General features: G+C 49.8%; 1 protein-coding gene and 1 long non-coding RNA gene across 2 annotated transcripts in view; one reads left to right on the top strand and one right to left on the bottom strand.

Annotated features, from left to right (window-relative positions):
* STRIP2 (striatin interacting protein 2) overlaps positions 1-13,846 on the top strand; it is a gene marked incomplete at its 5' end in the record, with an annotated part of 20,786 nt that extends 6,940 nt beyond the window's left edge. The window contains 11 exons of the mRNA XM_083366579.1: positions 470-535; positions 2,065-2,128; positions 3,355-3,426; positions 4,412-4,486; positions 6,060-6,157; positions 9,078-9,204; positions 10,196-10,296; positions 10,678-10,744; positions 10,936-11,040; positions 12,196-12,400; positions 13,111-13,846. Of these exons, the coding sequence (XP_083222705.1) occupies positions 470-535; positions 2,065-2,128; positions 3,355-3,426; positions 4,412-4,486; positions 6,060-6,157; positions 9,078-9,204; positions 10,196-10,296; positions 10,678-10,744; positions 10,936-11,040; positions 12,196-12,400; positions 13,111-13,361 (1,231 nt within the window). The 3' untranslated portion in view covers positions 13,362-13,846. The remainder of the gene's footprint in view (positions 1-469; positions 536-2,064; positions 2,129-3,354; positions 3,427-4,411; positions 4,487-6,059; positions 6,158-9,077; positions 9,205-10,195; positions 10,297-10,677; positions 10,745-10,935; positions 11,041-12,195; positions 12,401-13,110) is intronic.
* Positions 1-14,116, bottom strand: part of LOC310642465 — a 477,812-nt gene that overhangs the window by 337,238 nt on the left and 126,458 nt on the right. The window lies entirely within an intron of this gene.

Genomic DNA, 14,116 nt, shown 5'->3' with positions numbered 1-14,116 from the left:
CCCTCACCCTCTCTCCCCCTCCTTCCCTCCCTCCCTCCCTCCCTCCCATCTCCCTTCCTCTCTCTCCCTCCCTCCTTCCCTCTCTCCCTTCCCTCACCCTCTCTCCCCCTCCTTCCCTCCCTCCCTCCCTCCCCTCTCCCTTCCTCTCTCTCCCTCCCTCCCTCCTTCCCTCTCTCCCTTCCCTCACCCTCTCTCCCCCTCCTTCCCTCCCTCCCCTCTCCCTTTCCTCTCTCTCCCTTCCTCTCTCCCTCCCTCCTCTCTCCCTTCCCTCACCCTCTCTCCCCCTCCCTCCCTCCCTCCCCTCTCCCTTCCTCTCTCTCTCCCTGCCTCTCTCTCCCTCCCTCCCTCCTTCCCTCTCTCCCTTCCCTCACCCTCTCTCCCCCTCCTTCCCTCCCTCCCTCCCTCCCCTCTCCCTTCCTCTCTCTCTCCCTTCCTCTCTCTCCCTCCCTCCCCTCCCTCTCTCTTCCAGACAGAAAGACATCGAACACTTCCTGGAGACGAGCAGGAACAAATTCATTGGATTCACGCTTGGGCGGTGAGTAGATGGCGGCCCCCGAGGGACATTTTTGACCTCCTAAGTACAACCTTTACTGTACGTGTCAGGGTTAAATGCGTTGCCGGCTGAATGGGAAAACCCGGGTCTTGTCCTCAGAGCTTTGAGCCGATTCTGCAAAGGGGGTGGTGGTGGTGGGTGTCCAAGGCGCTTTAATTTCGCACCTGGATGCGATGTCTGAGGGTTCGTAGCTGGCTTTTGGTAGGTGTAAAATAACTTTCTGGGAACGAACACCCTCCAGGTCCAACGGTGAACGGGCAAGTCCCTGGGATATAAAGAGAGAGCTCAGAGAGCACCCAGGAACCCCACAGTCCTTCCTCCCTCCTCCTCCTCCTCCTCTTCCTCCCTTCCACAAACCCCGCCCCCCTAACCCACCCACCCACCCTCCTCCTAGCACTGCTGATGTTCCCTAGTTGGGTCATGAAACGTCTGCAAGGAAACCACCAAGCTAAGAGAGCAGCAAGCACCCCACAGTCCTCCTCCTCCTCCTCCTCCTCCTCAGTTCTCTTTCTCCTCCTCTCCACAAACCCCCACTCCCTTCCAACACTGAGGATGTTACCTAGTTGGGTCACGAAACGTCTGCAAAAAAACCACCCAGCTAGGAGAGCACCAAGGACCCCACAGTCCTCCTCCTCCTCCTCCTCCTCCTCCTCCTCCTCCTCCTCCTCCTCCTCCTCACTTCTCTTTCTCCTTCTCTCCACAAACCCCCACTCCCTTCCAACACTGAGGATGTTACCTAGTTGGGTCACGAAACGTCTGCAAGGAAACCACCCAGCTAGGAGAGCACCAAGGACCCACAGTCCTCCTCCTCCTCCTCCTCCTCCTCCTCCTCCTCCTCCTCCCTCCTCCTCCTCCTCACTTCTCTTTCTCCTTCTCTCCACAAACCCCCACTCCCTTCCAACACTGAGGATGTTACCTAGTTGGGTCACGAAACGTCTGCAAGGAAACAGCCCTGCTCAGAGAGCACCCAGGATCTCAGCCGTTTAGTAACCGTTCTACAAAGATACGCCAATCTGCCTATTTTCTCGCACGCGCTCGGTTTTTTTTGCAAACCGACAGCGTTCGTAACTGGCACTCCTTTCTTCCACTTTCACCGGCTTCTTCCGCTCCCAGATATTGTCATTCCAGCACATTTGCCTAACTCCAAACGTGTGTGTGTGTGTGTGTGTGTGTGTTAGTTATCTAGAGGACTATCCACCCGGGGCGCTCAAACAGCACTTTGTGGAATAGCCCCATGTTAAAAGCAGGCGAAATATTTCGACGTTCCACGTGTTCTCCGTTCACTTTGGCCGGCTGGTTTTCCAAGAGTCTGTCTGTCAAATTGCAGTTTGATCCAAGCGGAAAGGAAGGATCGGCGGATAAAACCGTTCTCGCAAAGGCGGCTTTGCAAAAAAAAAAAACGCCAATCGGCACAAGATCCACACCCCGGAAGAAGAAAGGATATATATATTTGCTTCCTAACTTCGCTTTTCCTTGTTCTTCCTCCCTGCGTCTTTCGATCCCCCTTGTAGAGACACCGACACCTTAGCAGGCTTGCCGTGCCCGATCCATGAAAGTGTGAAGACTCTGAAAGAGGTAAGGTGGAGATTTTGCAATATAAGCCAGGATTTGTCAACCTTGCCCGCTTTCAGATGGGTGGACTTCAACTCCCAGAATTCCACAGCCAGCAAAGCTGGCTGTGGAATTCTGGGAGTTGAAGTCCACCCATCTGAAAGCGGGCAAGGTTGAGAAACGGTGTGAGAAACATTTTGGCGTTAGCTGTGAATTCTGCTTTCCTCCCGTGGAGATTCTAAGAGCTCGGCAGGAGTCTGCTGAGCGTTTGGGGACATTTTATTTCTATTATTTTTATTTCCTTATGGACCATCTTCATTATTTTTATAAACAACTCAAGCTCAGACCTACCTCAAACATTCCTCCTCCTAATTTGCCCCAGACATCCAGCCAGCTTTCGTGCCTAAGGCGGGACTAGAACTCACCGTCTCTGGTGATTGGCCCTAAGTCACCCAGCTGCTTTTCATGCCTAAGGTGGAACTAGAACTCACCGTCTCCTGGTGATTGGCCAAAGTCACCCAGCCAGTTTTCATGCCTAAGGCGGGACTAGAACTCACTGTCTCCTGGTGACTGGCCCAAAGTCACCCAGCTGGCTTCCATACCTAAGATGGAACTAGAACTCACCATCTCCTGGTGATTGGCCCAAAGTCACCCAGCCGGCTTCCATACCTAAGATGGAACTAGAACTCACCGTCTCCTGATGATTGGCCCAAAGTCACTCAGCTGGCTTTTGTACCTAAGGCGGGACTAGAACTCACTGTCTCCTGGTGACTGGCCCAAAGTCACCCAGCTGGCTTACATGCCTAAGGCGGGACTAGAACTCACTGTCTCCTGGTGATTGGCCCAAAGTCACCCAGCCGGCTTCCATACCTAAGATGGAACTAGAACTCACCATCTCCTGGTGATTGGCCCAAAGTCACCCAGCCGGCTTCCATACCTAAGATGGAACTAGAACTCACCGTCTCCTGATGATTGGCCCAAAGTCACTCAGCTGGCTTTTGTACCTAAGGCGGGACTAGAATTCACTGTCTCCTGGTGATTGGCTCAAAGTCACCCAGCCGGTTTGCACACCTAAGGCGGGACTAGAACTCACCGTCTCCTGCTTTCTAGCCTGCTGCCTTAACCACGAGACCAGACCAAACTGACTCAAACTTTCAAACTCTTGTTGAGTCGTTGGCTTTTAACTCAAGCTCCTCTGAAATATTTTCATTGTTTTACGCGATTCCTGTTCTTCCCATCTTTCTCCTCAGCACAAATACATCTCGGTGGCCGAAGTGCAGATCAAGAATGAGGAAGAAATGGAGAAACGCCCCATCTCTTTGGTAACTATTTCTGCAGGCTGCCCCGTCCACCTTTTCGCTTCCCAGTTGTGGGCCCTCCATCTCTGGAGGTTTTGAAGAAGAGAGTAGACAGTCACCTGTCTGGGATGGTCTAGGCCAGGCCATAGCTTCCTGACAGTGGGGACAATTAGCCAGTGGAACAGCCTGCCTCCAGAAGTTGTGGGTACTCCAACACTGGGGGTTTTCTAGAAGAGACTGGACAGGGGTAGGCAAACTTGGCTCTTTTATGACTCGTGGACTTCAACTCCCAGAATTCCTCAGCCACAATGGCTCAGCATGGAAACCTCTCCCTTTCCCCTCAGTGTGGCTGGCTCAGGAATTCTGGGAGTTGAAGTCCACCAGTGATGAAGGGGCCATAGTTCCTCCATGCTGGCTCAGGAATTCTGGGAGTTGAAGTCCACCAGTCATGAGGGGGCCATAGTTCCCCCATGCTGGCTCAGGACTTCTGGGAGTTGAAGTCCACGAGTCATGAGGGGGCCATAGTTCCCCCACGCTGGCTCAGGAATTCTGGGAGTTGAAGTCCACGAGTCATGAGGGGCCCATAGTTCCCCCATGCTGGCTCAGGAATTCTGGGAGTTGAAATCCACGAATCATGTGGGGGCCATAGTTCCCCCATGCTGGCTCAGGAATTCTGGGAGTTGAAGTCCACGAGCCATGAGGGGGCCATAGTTCCCCCATGCTGGCTCAGGAATTCTGGGAGTTGAAGTCCACGAGCCATGTGGGGGCCATAGTTCCCCCATGCTGGCTCAGGAATTCTGGGAGTTGAAGTCCACGAGTCATGTGGGGGCCATAGTTCCCCCATGCTGGCTCAGGAATTCTGGGAGTTGAAGTCCACGAGTCATAAAAGAGCCAAGGTTGCCTACCCCTGGTATAGGGTCCCCTGCGTGAGCAAGGGGTTGGACTAGAAGACCTCCGAGGTCCCTTCCTGCTGTGTTCTGATTGTTTTGCATCCGTTCTGACGCTTCAGGGGGAAGAGGAAGTTCAGGAGACGCCTTGTGAGGTTCTCTATCGGGCCATGTTGTACAACCTGCCACAGTACATGGTGAGCGTCGGGCCTGTGCCTTGTTTTATCTCTTTTTTATTTGATATTTATTTTGTGGGGCCTTGCAAAATGCAGCACCGCGCATAAAATTGGGAGAAGCCACCTACAAAATGTGCCTCGACCTCGAAAGGCCTGCCAGAGCAGGGAGTTATTTTAAAAACACACAGTGCCAGGGATGAATAAAAATTGTGAAATAAAATTAAGCGTCAGCAGCGGCCAGAGCGACTGGACCTATGGCCGGATGCCTAGATCCTTTAGCCATTGGGCAGCACTGTCTTCGGGGTGATGTAGCCCTTGCAGGGATCCCGGCAACTTTGAGGGGGGGGGGCAATTCTCACAATATGATGTGAAGTTTGTGGGGTGTTGCCACAATCACAGTTAGGAGGATCGATCGGCCCCTATTTATATTCCCAGGATATTTCCGTTGCTAAGTGAGACAGACGTTAAGCGAGTTTTGCCCCGTTTTGCAACCTTTCTTGCCACCGTTGTCAAGGGAACCGCTGCAGTTGTTAACTTAGTCACCCGGTCGTTAAGGGGCCAGTTGCCCAGCGTCCGAACTTCGATCACGTGACCCTGGGGAGGCTGTAACGGTCATAAGTGTGAAAAACAGTCCTAACACTCTTTTTCAGTGTTGTTCTAACTTTGAACGGTCGCTAAATGAACTGTCATAAGTTGGGGACTTACCTGTATTGGAAGTTGCCATGGTTAGCTCCTGGGCACGAAACAGAGAGAGAGAGAGACATGCTCAGCTCTACGCGGACAGGTGCCCGTTAACCCACAGAAAAACATTGGATCAGAACCGTTTGACTGACAGAAACTTTAACAGAAAAAAAATCTGGATATATCTGGGCCTACATTTCCTTCTTTATAGATAGTCCTTGACTTACAACCAGAACTGGGATCGCAATTTCCTTCACTAAGCAACTGCAAAAGTGAGTCACACCCGATTTGGGGACCTGTTTTTGCCACGGCTGTTTAGCGAAAGCACTGCGGTCGTTAAATGAGTCACATTGTTAAGCGAAACCAGCTTCCCTCATTGACTTTGCTGGTCAAAGGCCGGCTGGAAAGGTCGCAAATATGAATCACCTGAGCCGCCCCCCTCCCCCCCCATTCTCTGGGGACGCTGTGACGTGTCGTAAAGACAAAGCCAAGCACCCAAATTTTGATCCTGCGACGGTCGTAAGTGCGGCGAGTGGTCCCAAGGACCTTACCTGCATTTATTTCTCCAGTGGATTTCTGCATTTTATCAAAAATGTGTGTACGGGTAGTCCTCGACTTACAACGCTTCACTTAGTGACCTGTTGAGGTTACAGCAGAATTGAAAAAAAGTGACTTAGGACCATGTTTCACACTTTTGACCGTTGCAGCATCCACAGGTTGTAAAGGTTTTCTGTTACTATTGGGGAGTCTCCAAACCTGGCCACTTTTAAGACTTCTGGACTTCAACTCCCAGAATTCCTCCGCCAGCATAGAATTCTGGGAGTTGAAGTCCAGAAGTCTTAAACATGGCCAGGTTTGGAGGCCTCTGTTCCGAAGGCTAGTTTGAGGTTGATACGCTCCTTCCCTGCTTCAGATTGCTCTGCTCAAGATCCTGCTGGCTGCGGCCCCAACATCAAAAGCCAAGACGGACTCCATCAACATCCTGGCTGACGTATTGCCGGAGGAAATGCCGTAAGTGGAGGACACCCCAGAAAAGCTACAGGAGTACCCCAATGTGGTGGGTGCTACCTCTGACCCCTGGGGAGGAGTTTATCCATTGGCACGAATCCTGGAAGTTGTAGTCCTCTTTGAGAAGGAATTGTAGTCCTCTTTCCAAGGAATTGTAGTCCTTTCTACAAGGGCTACAATAGGCCGTCTTCATAAATGGTCCAAATGAGGGGATAGATGGGGAACTCATCAAATTTGCAGATGACACCAAGCTGGCAGGAATAGCCAACACTCCGGAACAGGGGTCTTCATACTTGGCCCATTTAGGACTTGTGGACTTCGACTCCCAGAATTCCTCAGCCAGGTCTTCAAACGTAGCCCTTTTAGGACTTGTGGACTTCAGCTCCCAGAATTCCTCAGCCAGGTCTTCAAACGTGGCCCTTTTAGGACTTGTGGACTTCAACTCCCAGAATTCCTCAGCCAGGTCTTCAAACGTGGCCCTTTTAGGACTTGTGGACTTCAACTCCCAGAATTCCTCAGCCAGGTCTTCAAACTTGGCCCTTTTATGACTTCTGGACGTCAACTCCCAGAATTCCTCAACCAGGCACGCTGGCTGAGGAGTTCTGGGAGTTGAAGTCCACAAGTCATCAAAGGGCCAAGTTTGAAGACCCCTGCTCCAGAAGACAGGCTTAAGATACAGAAGGATCTTGACAGACTTGAACACTGGGCGCTATCTAACAAAATGAAATTCAGTGGTGAAAAAAGTAAGGTTCTACATTTAAGCAAGAAAAACCAAATGCATAGGTATAGTAGGTGGTACCTTGCTCAATAGTAGCAACTGTGAGAGGGATCTCGTAGTTCTAATGGACAATCACTTAGATAGGAGCCAGCCGTGTGCGGCAGCTGCCAAAAAGGCCAATGCAATCCTGGGCTGCATTAACATAGGGATAGAATCAAGATCACGTGAAATGTTAATATCTCTTTACAAGGCCTTGGTAAGGCCACACTTGGAATACGGCATCCACTTTTGGTCATCACGATGTAAACAAGATGTTGAGACTCTGGAAAGAGTGCAGAGAAGAGCAACAAAGATGATTTATTTATTATTATTTATTATTTAAATTTATATACCGCCCTATTCCCGTAGGACTCAGGGTGGTTTACAGGGAAAATTAAAATACATAGCATACAAAATTAAAATCAGTTAAAACTATTAATTAAATTACAGTCCCTGAAGTTAAACTAAAACCCAATTAAATTAATTAAATTAAAACCCCTCAGTCTGGGCCAAACAACTTGAAGAACCAGGTTTTCAAGTCCCTACGAAATGAGCGAAGGTCGGGGGGCGGTCCTAAGCTCCGTGGGAAGTTGGTTCCATAGGGCCGACGCGCCCACAGAGAACGCCCTTTCCCTGGGAATAACCCGCCGGCATTCCCTAACTGGCGGTACCCTGAGAAGGCCCTCCCTGTGGGAGCGCACAGGACAATGGGAAGTTGATGCCGGCAGCAGGTGTTCCCTTAGATAATCCGGACCCATGCCATTTAGGGCTTTATAGGTTATTACCAGCACCTTGATTAGGGGACTGGAGGCCAAAACATATAAAGAACGGTTGCAAGGAATTGGGAACATCTAGTCCAGCGGTAGGCAACCTTGGCTCCTTTGTGACTTGTGGTTTTCAACTCCCAGAATTCCTGAGCCAGCTATGCTGAGGAGAAATGGAGAGGTTTCCAAGCTGAGCCATGCTGGCTCAGGAATTCTGGGAGTTGAAGTCCACCAGTCCTAAAAGAGCCAAGGTTGCCTACCCCCGGCCTAGGCCACTTTATGACTCGTGGACATCAACTCCCAGAATTCCTGAGCCAGCCACGCTGAGGAGAAATGGAGAGGTTTCCAAGCTGAGCCATGCTGGCTCAGGAATTCTGGGAGTTGAAGTCCACCAGTCATAAAAGAGCCAAGGTTGTCTACCCCTGAACTAGTCTAAAGAAGAGAAGGACGAGGGGTGACATGATAGCAGCGTTCCAATATTTGAGGGGTGTCACAAAGAAGAGGGGGTGTCAGGGTATTCTCCAAAGCACCTGAAGGGCAGGAGGAGAAGCAACGGATGGAAACTCATTGAGGAGAGAAGCAACCTGGAACTAAGGAGAAACTTCCAGACAGTGAGAACAATTAACCAGTGGAACTGCTTGCCTCCAGAGGTTGTGGATGCTCCATCACTGGAGGGAAGAGACCGGACAGCCATTTGTCCAGTCTGACAGGGTTTGTGCAGAATATCTCCTGAGCCAACAAAGAGAATGCACAGAAGAAGTGGTACTGAGAGTAGTCAGGTTTTGCACAGCAACCACACTGATACACTGAGGCGTGTAAAAAAGGGGGAAAAAACTTTACTTTTAGGAGTAGCAGAAGTCAAGAATAAACAGTCCAGGTACAGAGAAGATATCAACAGTTCAAGAGTTATCCAATACGCAGTCGTCTTACCAGTCCAAAAAGTCAAAAACACAGTTCTTGGGGTTTAGCAAACAGTAGTAAAACCACAACCAACAACAATCAGCAAGGAACGTAACAAACACACACACACACACACACACACAGAGAGAGAGAGAGAGAGAGAGAGAGAGAGAGAGAGAGAGAGAGAGAGAGAGAAGCTATGTCTCTAGCTCCCTCTTATGGCCGTTGAGTGAACACAGCGTTGACCAATCATTACACATTTAAAGGGATACAATACATTACAAATCATGGCTTATATATTGCCAACCCAACCAGTTAGGCTGTAATCATATGACTAACACAGGCTGGCCAAGGATGTCCCACTTTAGCCATCTGAAGACTTCTGCGGACTTCAACTCCCAGAATTCTAGGCCGGCTAGGGAATCCTGGGAGTTGAAGTCCGGAAGTCTTATAAAGCGGCCACGATTTTAATCTTTCATCTTTTTGTTCTCCTGGGCTTCAGAGTGACTGTTCTCCAGAGCATGAAGCTGGGGATCGACGTCAATCGGCACAAAGAAATCATCGTCAAGAGCATCGCGGCTTTGCTGCTGCTGCTCCTGAAGCATTTCCGGCTGAACCACGTTTATCAGGTGGGACCTGGTGGGCACTTGGGGACCATGACGCCCCCCCCTCCTCCATTTTTATGGCTATTTTATTCGCATTGTGTACAGGTTTTATCGATAGCGGTATCTCAGTATTCATCCTTCCTCAGTGGCGGGAGGGAGAACAAGTACGGAAAAGGATGGGGACCAAACAGATTTTTCCCATAAGGAATACAGCAAGTCCTCAAGTTAGGACGGTTCGTTTAGTAACCGTTCAAATTCACTAAAAAGGCCCCCCCAAAAAGGGACTTAGGGCCGTTTTTCACACTTAGGACCGGCGCAGGATCCCCGTGGCGACGGGATCCAAATTCAGAAGCTTGGCAACCGGTTCATATTTATGACGGTCGCAGCGTCCCCACGTGCTCCCCTTTTGCGACCTTCTGACAAGCAGAGTCCACGGGGGGAAGCCGGATTCACTTAACGACCGTGTTGCTAACTGAAGAGCTACAGTGATTGACTTGACAAGAAAGGTCGTAAAACGGGGCAGAGCTCAGTTAGCACATCTCTCACTTAACGACAGCGATTTTGGGCTCAATTGTGGTCCTAAGTCGAGGACTGCCTGTACATTTGCTTAATAAACAAATCATAATTCAGTAAATAAATGTGGGCACCGGCTGTGCAAAAGCTGCTAATCTGGCTGGCTTGGTCCCTTCCCCCCACCTCCTCCTCCTGTACTCCACAAACCACCCACCCCCCATTTAGAACAGATGATATTCCCAAGTTGGGTCATGAAGTGTCTTTAAGAAAGCCACCCAGCTCAGAGAGCACCAGGGTCCCCACAAGCCTCCTCCTCCTCCTCCTCCTCTTCCTCCTCCTCCTCCTCCTCCTCCTCTCCGCAAACCCCCCTCCCTTCTAGCACTGATGATGTTCCCTAGTTGGGTCATGAAACGTCTGCAAGGTCCCCACTGCCCATTCCTGAGCCACAAAAACCTCTCCTCTTTCAAATTCCTGTGACATTCTCCCTTTCCTTATCCTCCAGTTTGAGTATGTTGCCCAGCATCTGGTCTTCGCCAACTGCATTCCGCTCATCCTGAAGTTCTTCAACCAGAATGTCATGTCCTACATCACCGCCAAAAACAGGTGCCGGCTGCGTTAAACCCTTGCCTTCCCATCTGCCTGGAAACCCAAGAGGCCATTTCAAACCTGCAACTGACGTGTTTCTGTTCTTCTTCTTCTTCTTCTTCTTCTTCTTCTTCTTCTTCTTCTTCTTCTTCTTCTTCTTCTTCTTCTTCTTCTTCTTCTTCTTCTTCTTCTTCTCCTCCTCCTCCTCCTCCTCCTCCTCCTCCTCCTCCTCCTCCTCCTTCTTCTTCTTCTTCTTCTTCTTCTTCTTCTTCTTCTTCTTCTTCTTCTTCTTCTTCTTCTTCTTCTTCTTCTTCTTCTCCTCCTCCTTCTTCTCCTTCTTCTTCTTCTCCTTCTCCTCCTCCTCCTCTCCCTCCTCTCCCCCCTTTGATTTCCCTGTAGCATTTCCACCTTGGATTATCCGTCTAACACCATCCATGAGTTGCCAGAACTCAGTGCTGAAAGTCTCGTAAGTCACCGTCATTTAATCACCTCCTGCACATTGGTGAGGTTAGTTAATAACAGAATAAAAGAGTCGGAAGGGACCTTGGAGGTCTTATAGCCCAACCCCGCGCTCAGGCAGTTGGTTGTGGGTTGTGGGTAAAAAAACAACACCATGGCGGTGGAATGCTGCAATTTGTCAATTTTCCTTCTCCGAAGGAGACGGGAGACAACAACCAATTTTGCTGGAGAAATCTCTTCTCTTGCATCAACCTTCTGAGGATCCTCAACAAACTGACCAAGTGGAAACATTCGAGGACGATGGTAGGTCTCTCGGCCTTCCCAGTTTTGACGGGAGATGTAGGCATTTGTTTGTTTTCTATTTATTTATTTATGGAAGAGGAGGGGGAGGAGGGGGGAAGAGAAAGACTACTGTGGGGTCCTCGGTGCTCTCTGAGCTTGGCTGTTTTCTTGCAGACGTTTCATGACCCAACTAGGTCACATCATCAATGTCGGAGGTTTGTGGAGGAGGAAGAGGATAACTGTGGGGTCCCTGGTGCGCTCTGAGCTGGGTGGTTTCCTTGCAGACATTTCGTGACCCAACTAGGGAACACCATCAGTGTTAGAAGGGAGTCAGGTTTAAATCACTACAAGCTACCTAGTTGGGTCCTGAAATGTCTGCAAGAAAACTGCCAAGCTCAGAGAGCACCCAGGATCCCACAGTCCTCCTCCTCCTCCTCCTCCTCTCTGCAGCCCCCCTCCCTTCTATCCCTGATGATGTTACCTAGTTGGGTCCTGAAATGTCTGCAAGAAAACCGCCAAGCTCAGACCGAAAGGACCTAACAGCTCAATCCTCCACCACAAAGATGCTCTTCTCTTGACAATATATTGCATTCTTGTCCCCTTTTTTTGAAACACTAGCCCAGGGGTAGGCAACCTTGGCTCTTTTATGACTCGTGGACTTCAACTCCCAGAATTCCTCAGCCAGCATGGGGGAACTATGGCCCCCTCATGACTCGTGGACACTAACTCCCAGAATTCCTGAGCCAGCATGGGGGAACTATGGGCCCTTCATGACTTGTGGACTTCAACTCCCAGACTTCCTGAGCCAGCACGGCTCAGCTTGGAAACCTCTTCCTTTCCCCTCAGCATGGCTGGCTCAGGAATTCTGGGAGTTGAAGTCCACGAGTCATAAAAGAGCCAAGGTTGTCTACCCCTGAATTAGGGCAATAGAGTTCAACTCCCAGACTTCCTGAGCCAGCACAGCTCAGCTTGGAAACCTCTTCCTTTCCCCTCAGCCTGGCTGGCTCAGGAATTCTGGGAGTTGAAGTCCACGAGTCATAAAAGAGCCAAGGTTGCCTACCCCTGCACTAGCCTGTTTGAATCCCCTTGTGTTTGCTCGGCAGTCCTTTTTGCCTATATTTGTACGGTACTTTTCTCAAGTTTGATCTTCTTTCTTCCCGCCTGGTCTCTGGATAGATGCTTGTGGTGTTCAAGTCTGCACCAATCCTGAAGCGCGCTTTGAAGGTGAAACAAGCCATGATGCAGCTCTATGTCCTGAAGTTGCTGAAGATGCAGACCAAGTATCTCGGGCGCCAGTGGAGAAAGAGCAACATGAAGACCATGTCAGCCATCTATCAGAAGGTCCGTCACCGCATGAATGACGACTGGGCCTACGGCAACGGTGAGTGTGGCCGAAATCCTCCAGCTGTCCCAAAGGGGTAAACCTGGACCAAAGCTTAACTCGGCTTCACTCCAGAACGGTTGTAGGAATTGTCTAGTTTAATGAAGAGAAGGACGAGGGGGGACATGATAGCAGTCTTCCAATATCTCAGGGGCTGCCCCCATAGAAGAGGCAGTCAAGCTATTCTCCAAAGCGCCTGAAGGCAGGACAAGAAGCAACGGATGGAAACTCATCAAGGAGAGAAGCAACCTAGAACTAAAGAGAAACTTCCTGACAGTTAGAACAATTAACCAGTGGAACAGCCTGCCTGAGTAGCGGGTTGGACTAGATGACCTCCAAGGTCCCTTTCAGCTTCTATTCTATTGTATTGTATTCTAGTCTAGTCTAGTCTAGTCTAGTCTAGTCTAATTCTACTCTATTCTCCAAAGCACCTGAAGGCAGGACAAGAAGCAACGGATGGAAACTCATCAAGGAGAGAAGCAACCTAGAACTAAGGAGAAACTTCCTGTCATTGAGAACAATTAACCAGTGGAACAGCTTTGCCTCCAGAAGTTGTTGGTGCTCCAACAATAGAGGCTTTTGTACAGCCGTTCGTCTGAAATGGAATAGGATCCCCTGCCTGAGCAGGGGGTTGGACTAGAAGACCTCCAAGGCCCCTTCCAACTCTTAACGATTCTCTCTTTTCTCCCCTGTGTATTTTCCGCATGCAGATATTGATGCTCGCCCTTGGGACTTCCAAGCGGAAGAATGCAGTTTACGAGCCCACATCGAGTCCTTTAATAGCCGGCGGTACGACAAGATCCGGGATGCTGAATTTTGTCCGGTCGACAACTGCCTGCAGAGCGTGCTGGGACAACAGTTAGAACTGCCCGAAGACTTCCAGTACTCGTACGAACTCTGGCTAGAGAGAGAAGTATTCTCCCAGCCCATTCACTGGGAAGAGCTGCTGTGTTACCAGTGACGGGATTCGAACTCGGTGCTTCAGGCGACAGGGACTAGGTGTGGGCGGAAAAGAGGAGATGTGTGTGTGTGTGGGGGGGTTTGATCCGCGGATGACTTTCTACAATGAATTAACTCCCTAGAGCAGGGGTCCCCAGCCTCGGCGACTATAAGACTTGTGGACTTCAACTCCCAGAATTCCTCAGCCAGCTAAGCTGGCTGAGGAATTCTGGGAGTTGAAGTCTACAAGTCTACAAGTCGTCGAGGTTGAGGACCCCTGCCCTAGAGGGTGTAAAAAGAATTCTTCGGCCTTTCCAAGCATCTTCTCCTTTCCCCTCAACGTTATGGGCCTGTAAGCAAAGCAAAGAGAAATTGATTATTATTCCAATCCTTTTCCCTGATCAGTGTTCCATGATATATATATAAAGGTCTTATAACGGTGGCTTTGAATGAAGGAGATTCTATACATCAGCAGTGTCCAACTTTGGCTACTTTTTAAGACTTGTGGACTTCCCCCATGCTGGCTTGGGAATTCTGGGAGTTGAAGTCCACAAGTCTTTAAAGTGACCACGATTGGACACCTCTGAGAAGTTGGTTCATTTTCTATGAATAGATACCTGGGCAAACATACCTGTAAGATCAGTGACATCCTAGGTCACTTCTTTCATTACAATCTATGGCTGATTCCATCAAACATTCCGGCAAAAATCCCCCAACTTGTTTTTAATAACCACCTTTGAGGATACTCACTATGTAGAAAACGGTATCCATAGAATA

This window comes from Vipera ursinii (genome assembly GCF_947247035.1).
Source record: "Vipera ursinii genome assembly, chromosome: 6".
Taxonomy (NCBI): domain Eukaryota; kingdom Metazoa; phylum Chordata; class Lepidosauria; order Squamata; family Viperidae; genus Vipera; species Vipera ursinii.
Note: the sequence above shows the minus strand (reverse complement) of the source record. Positions and strands in the feature narration are given on the sequence as shown.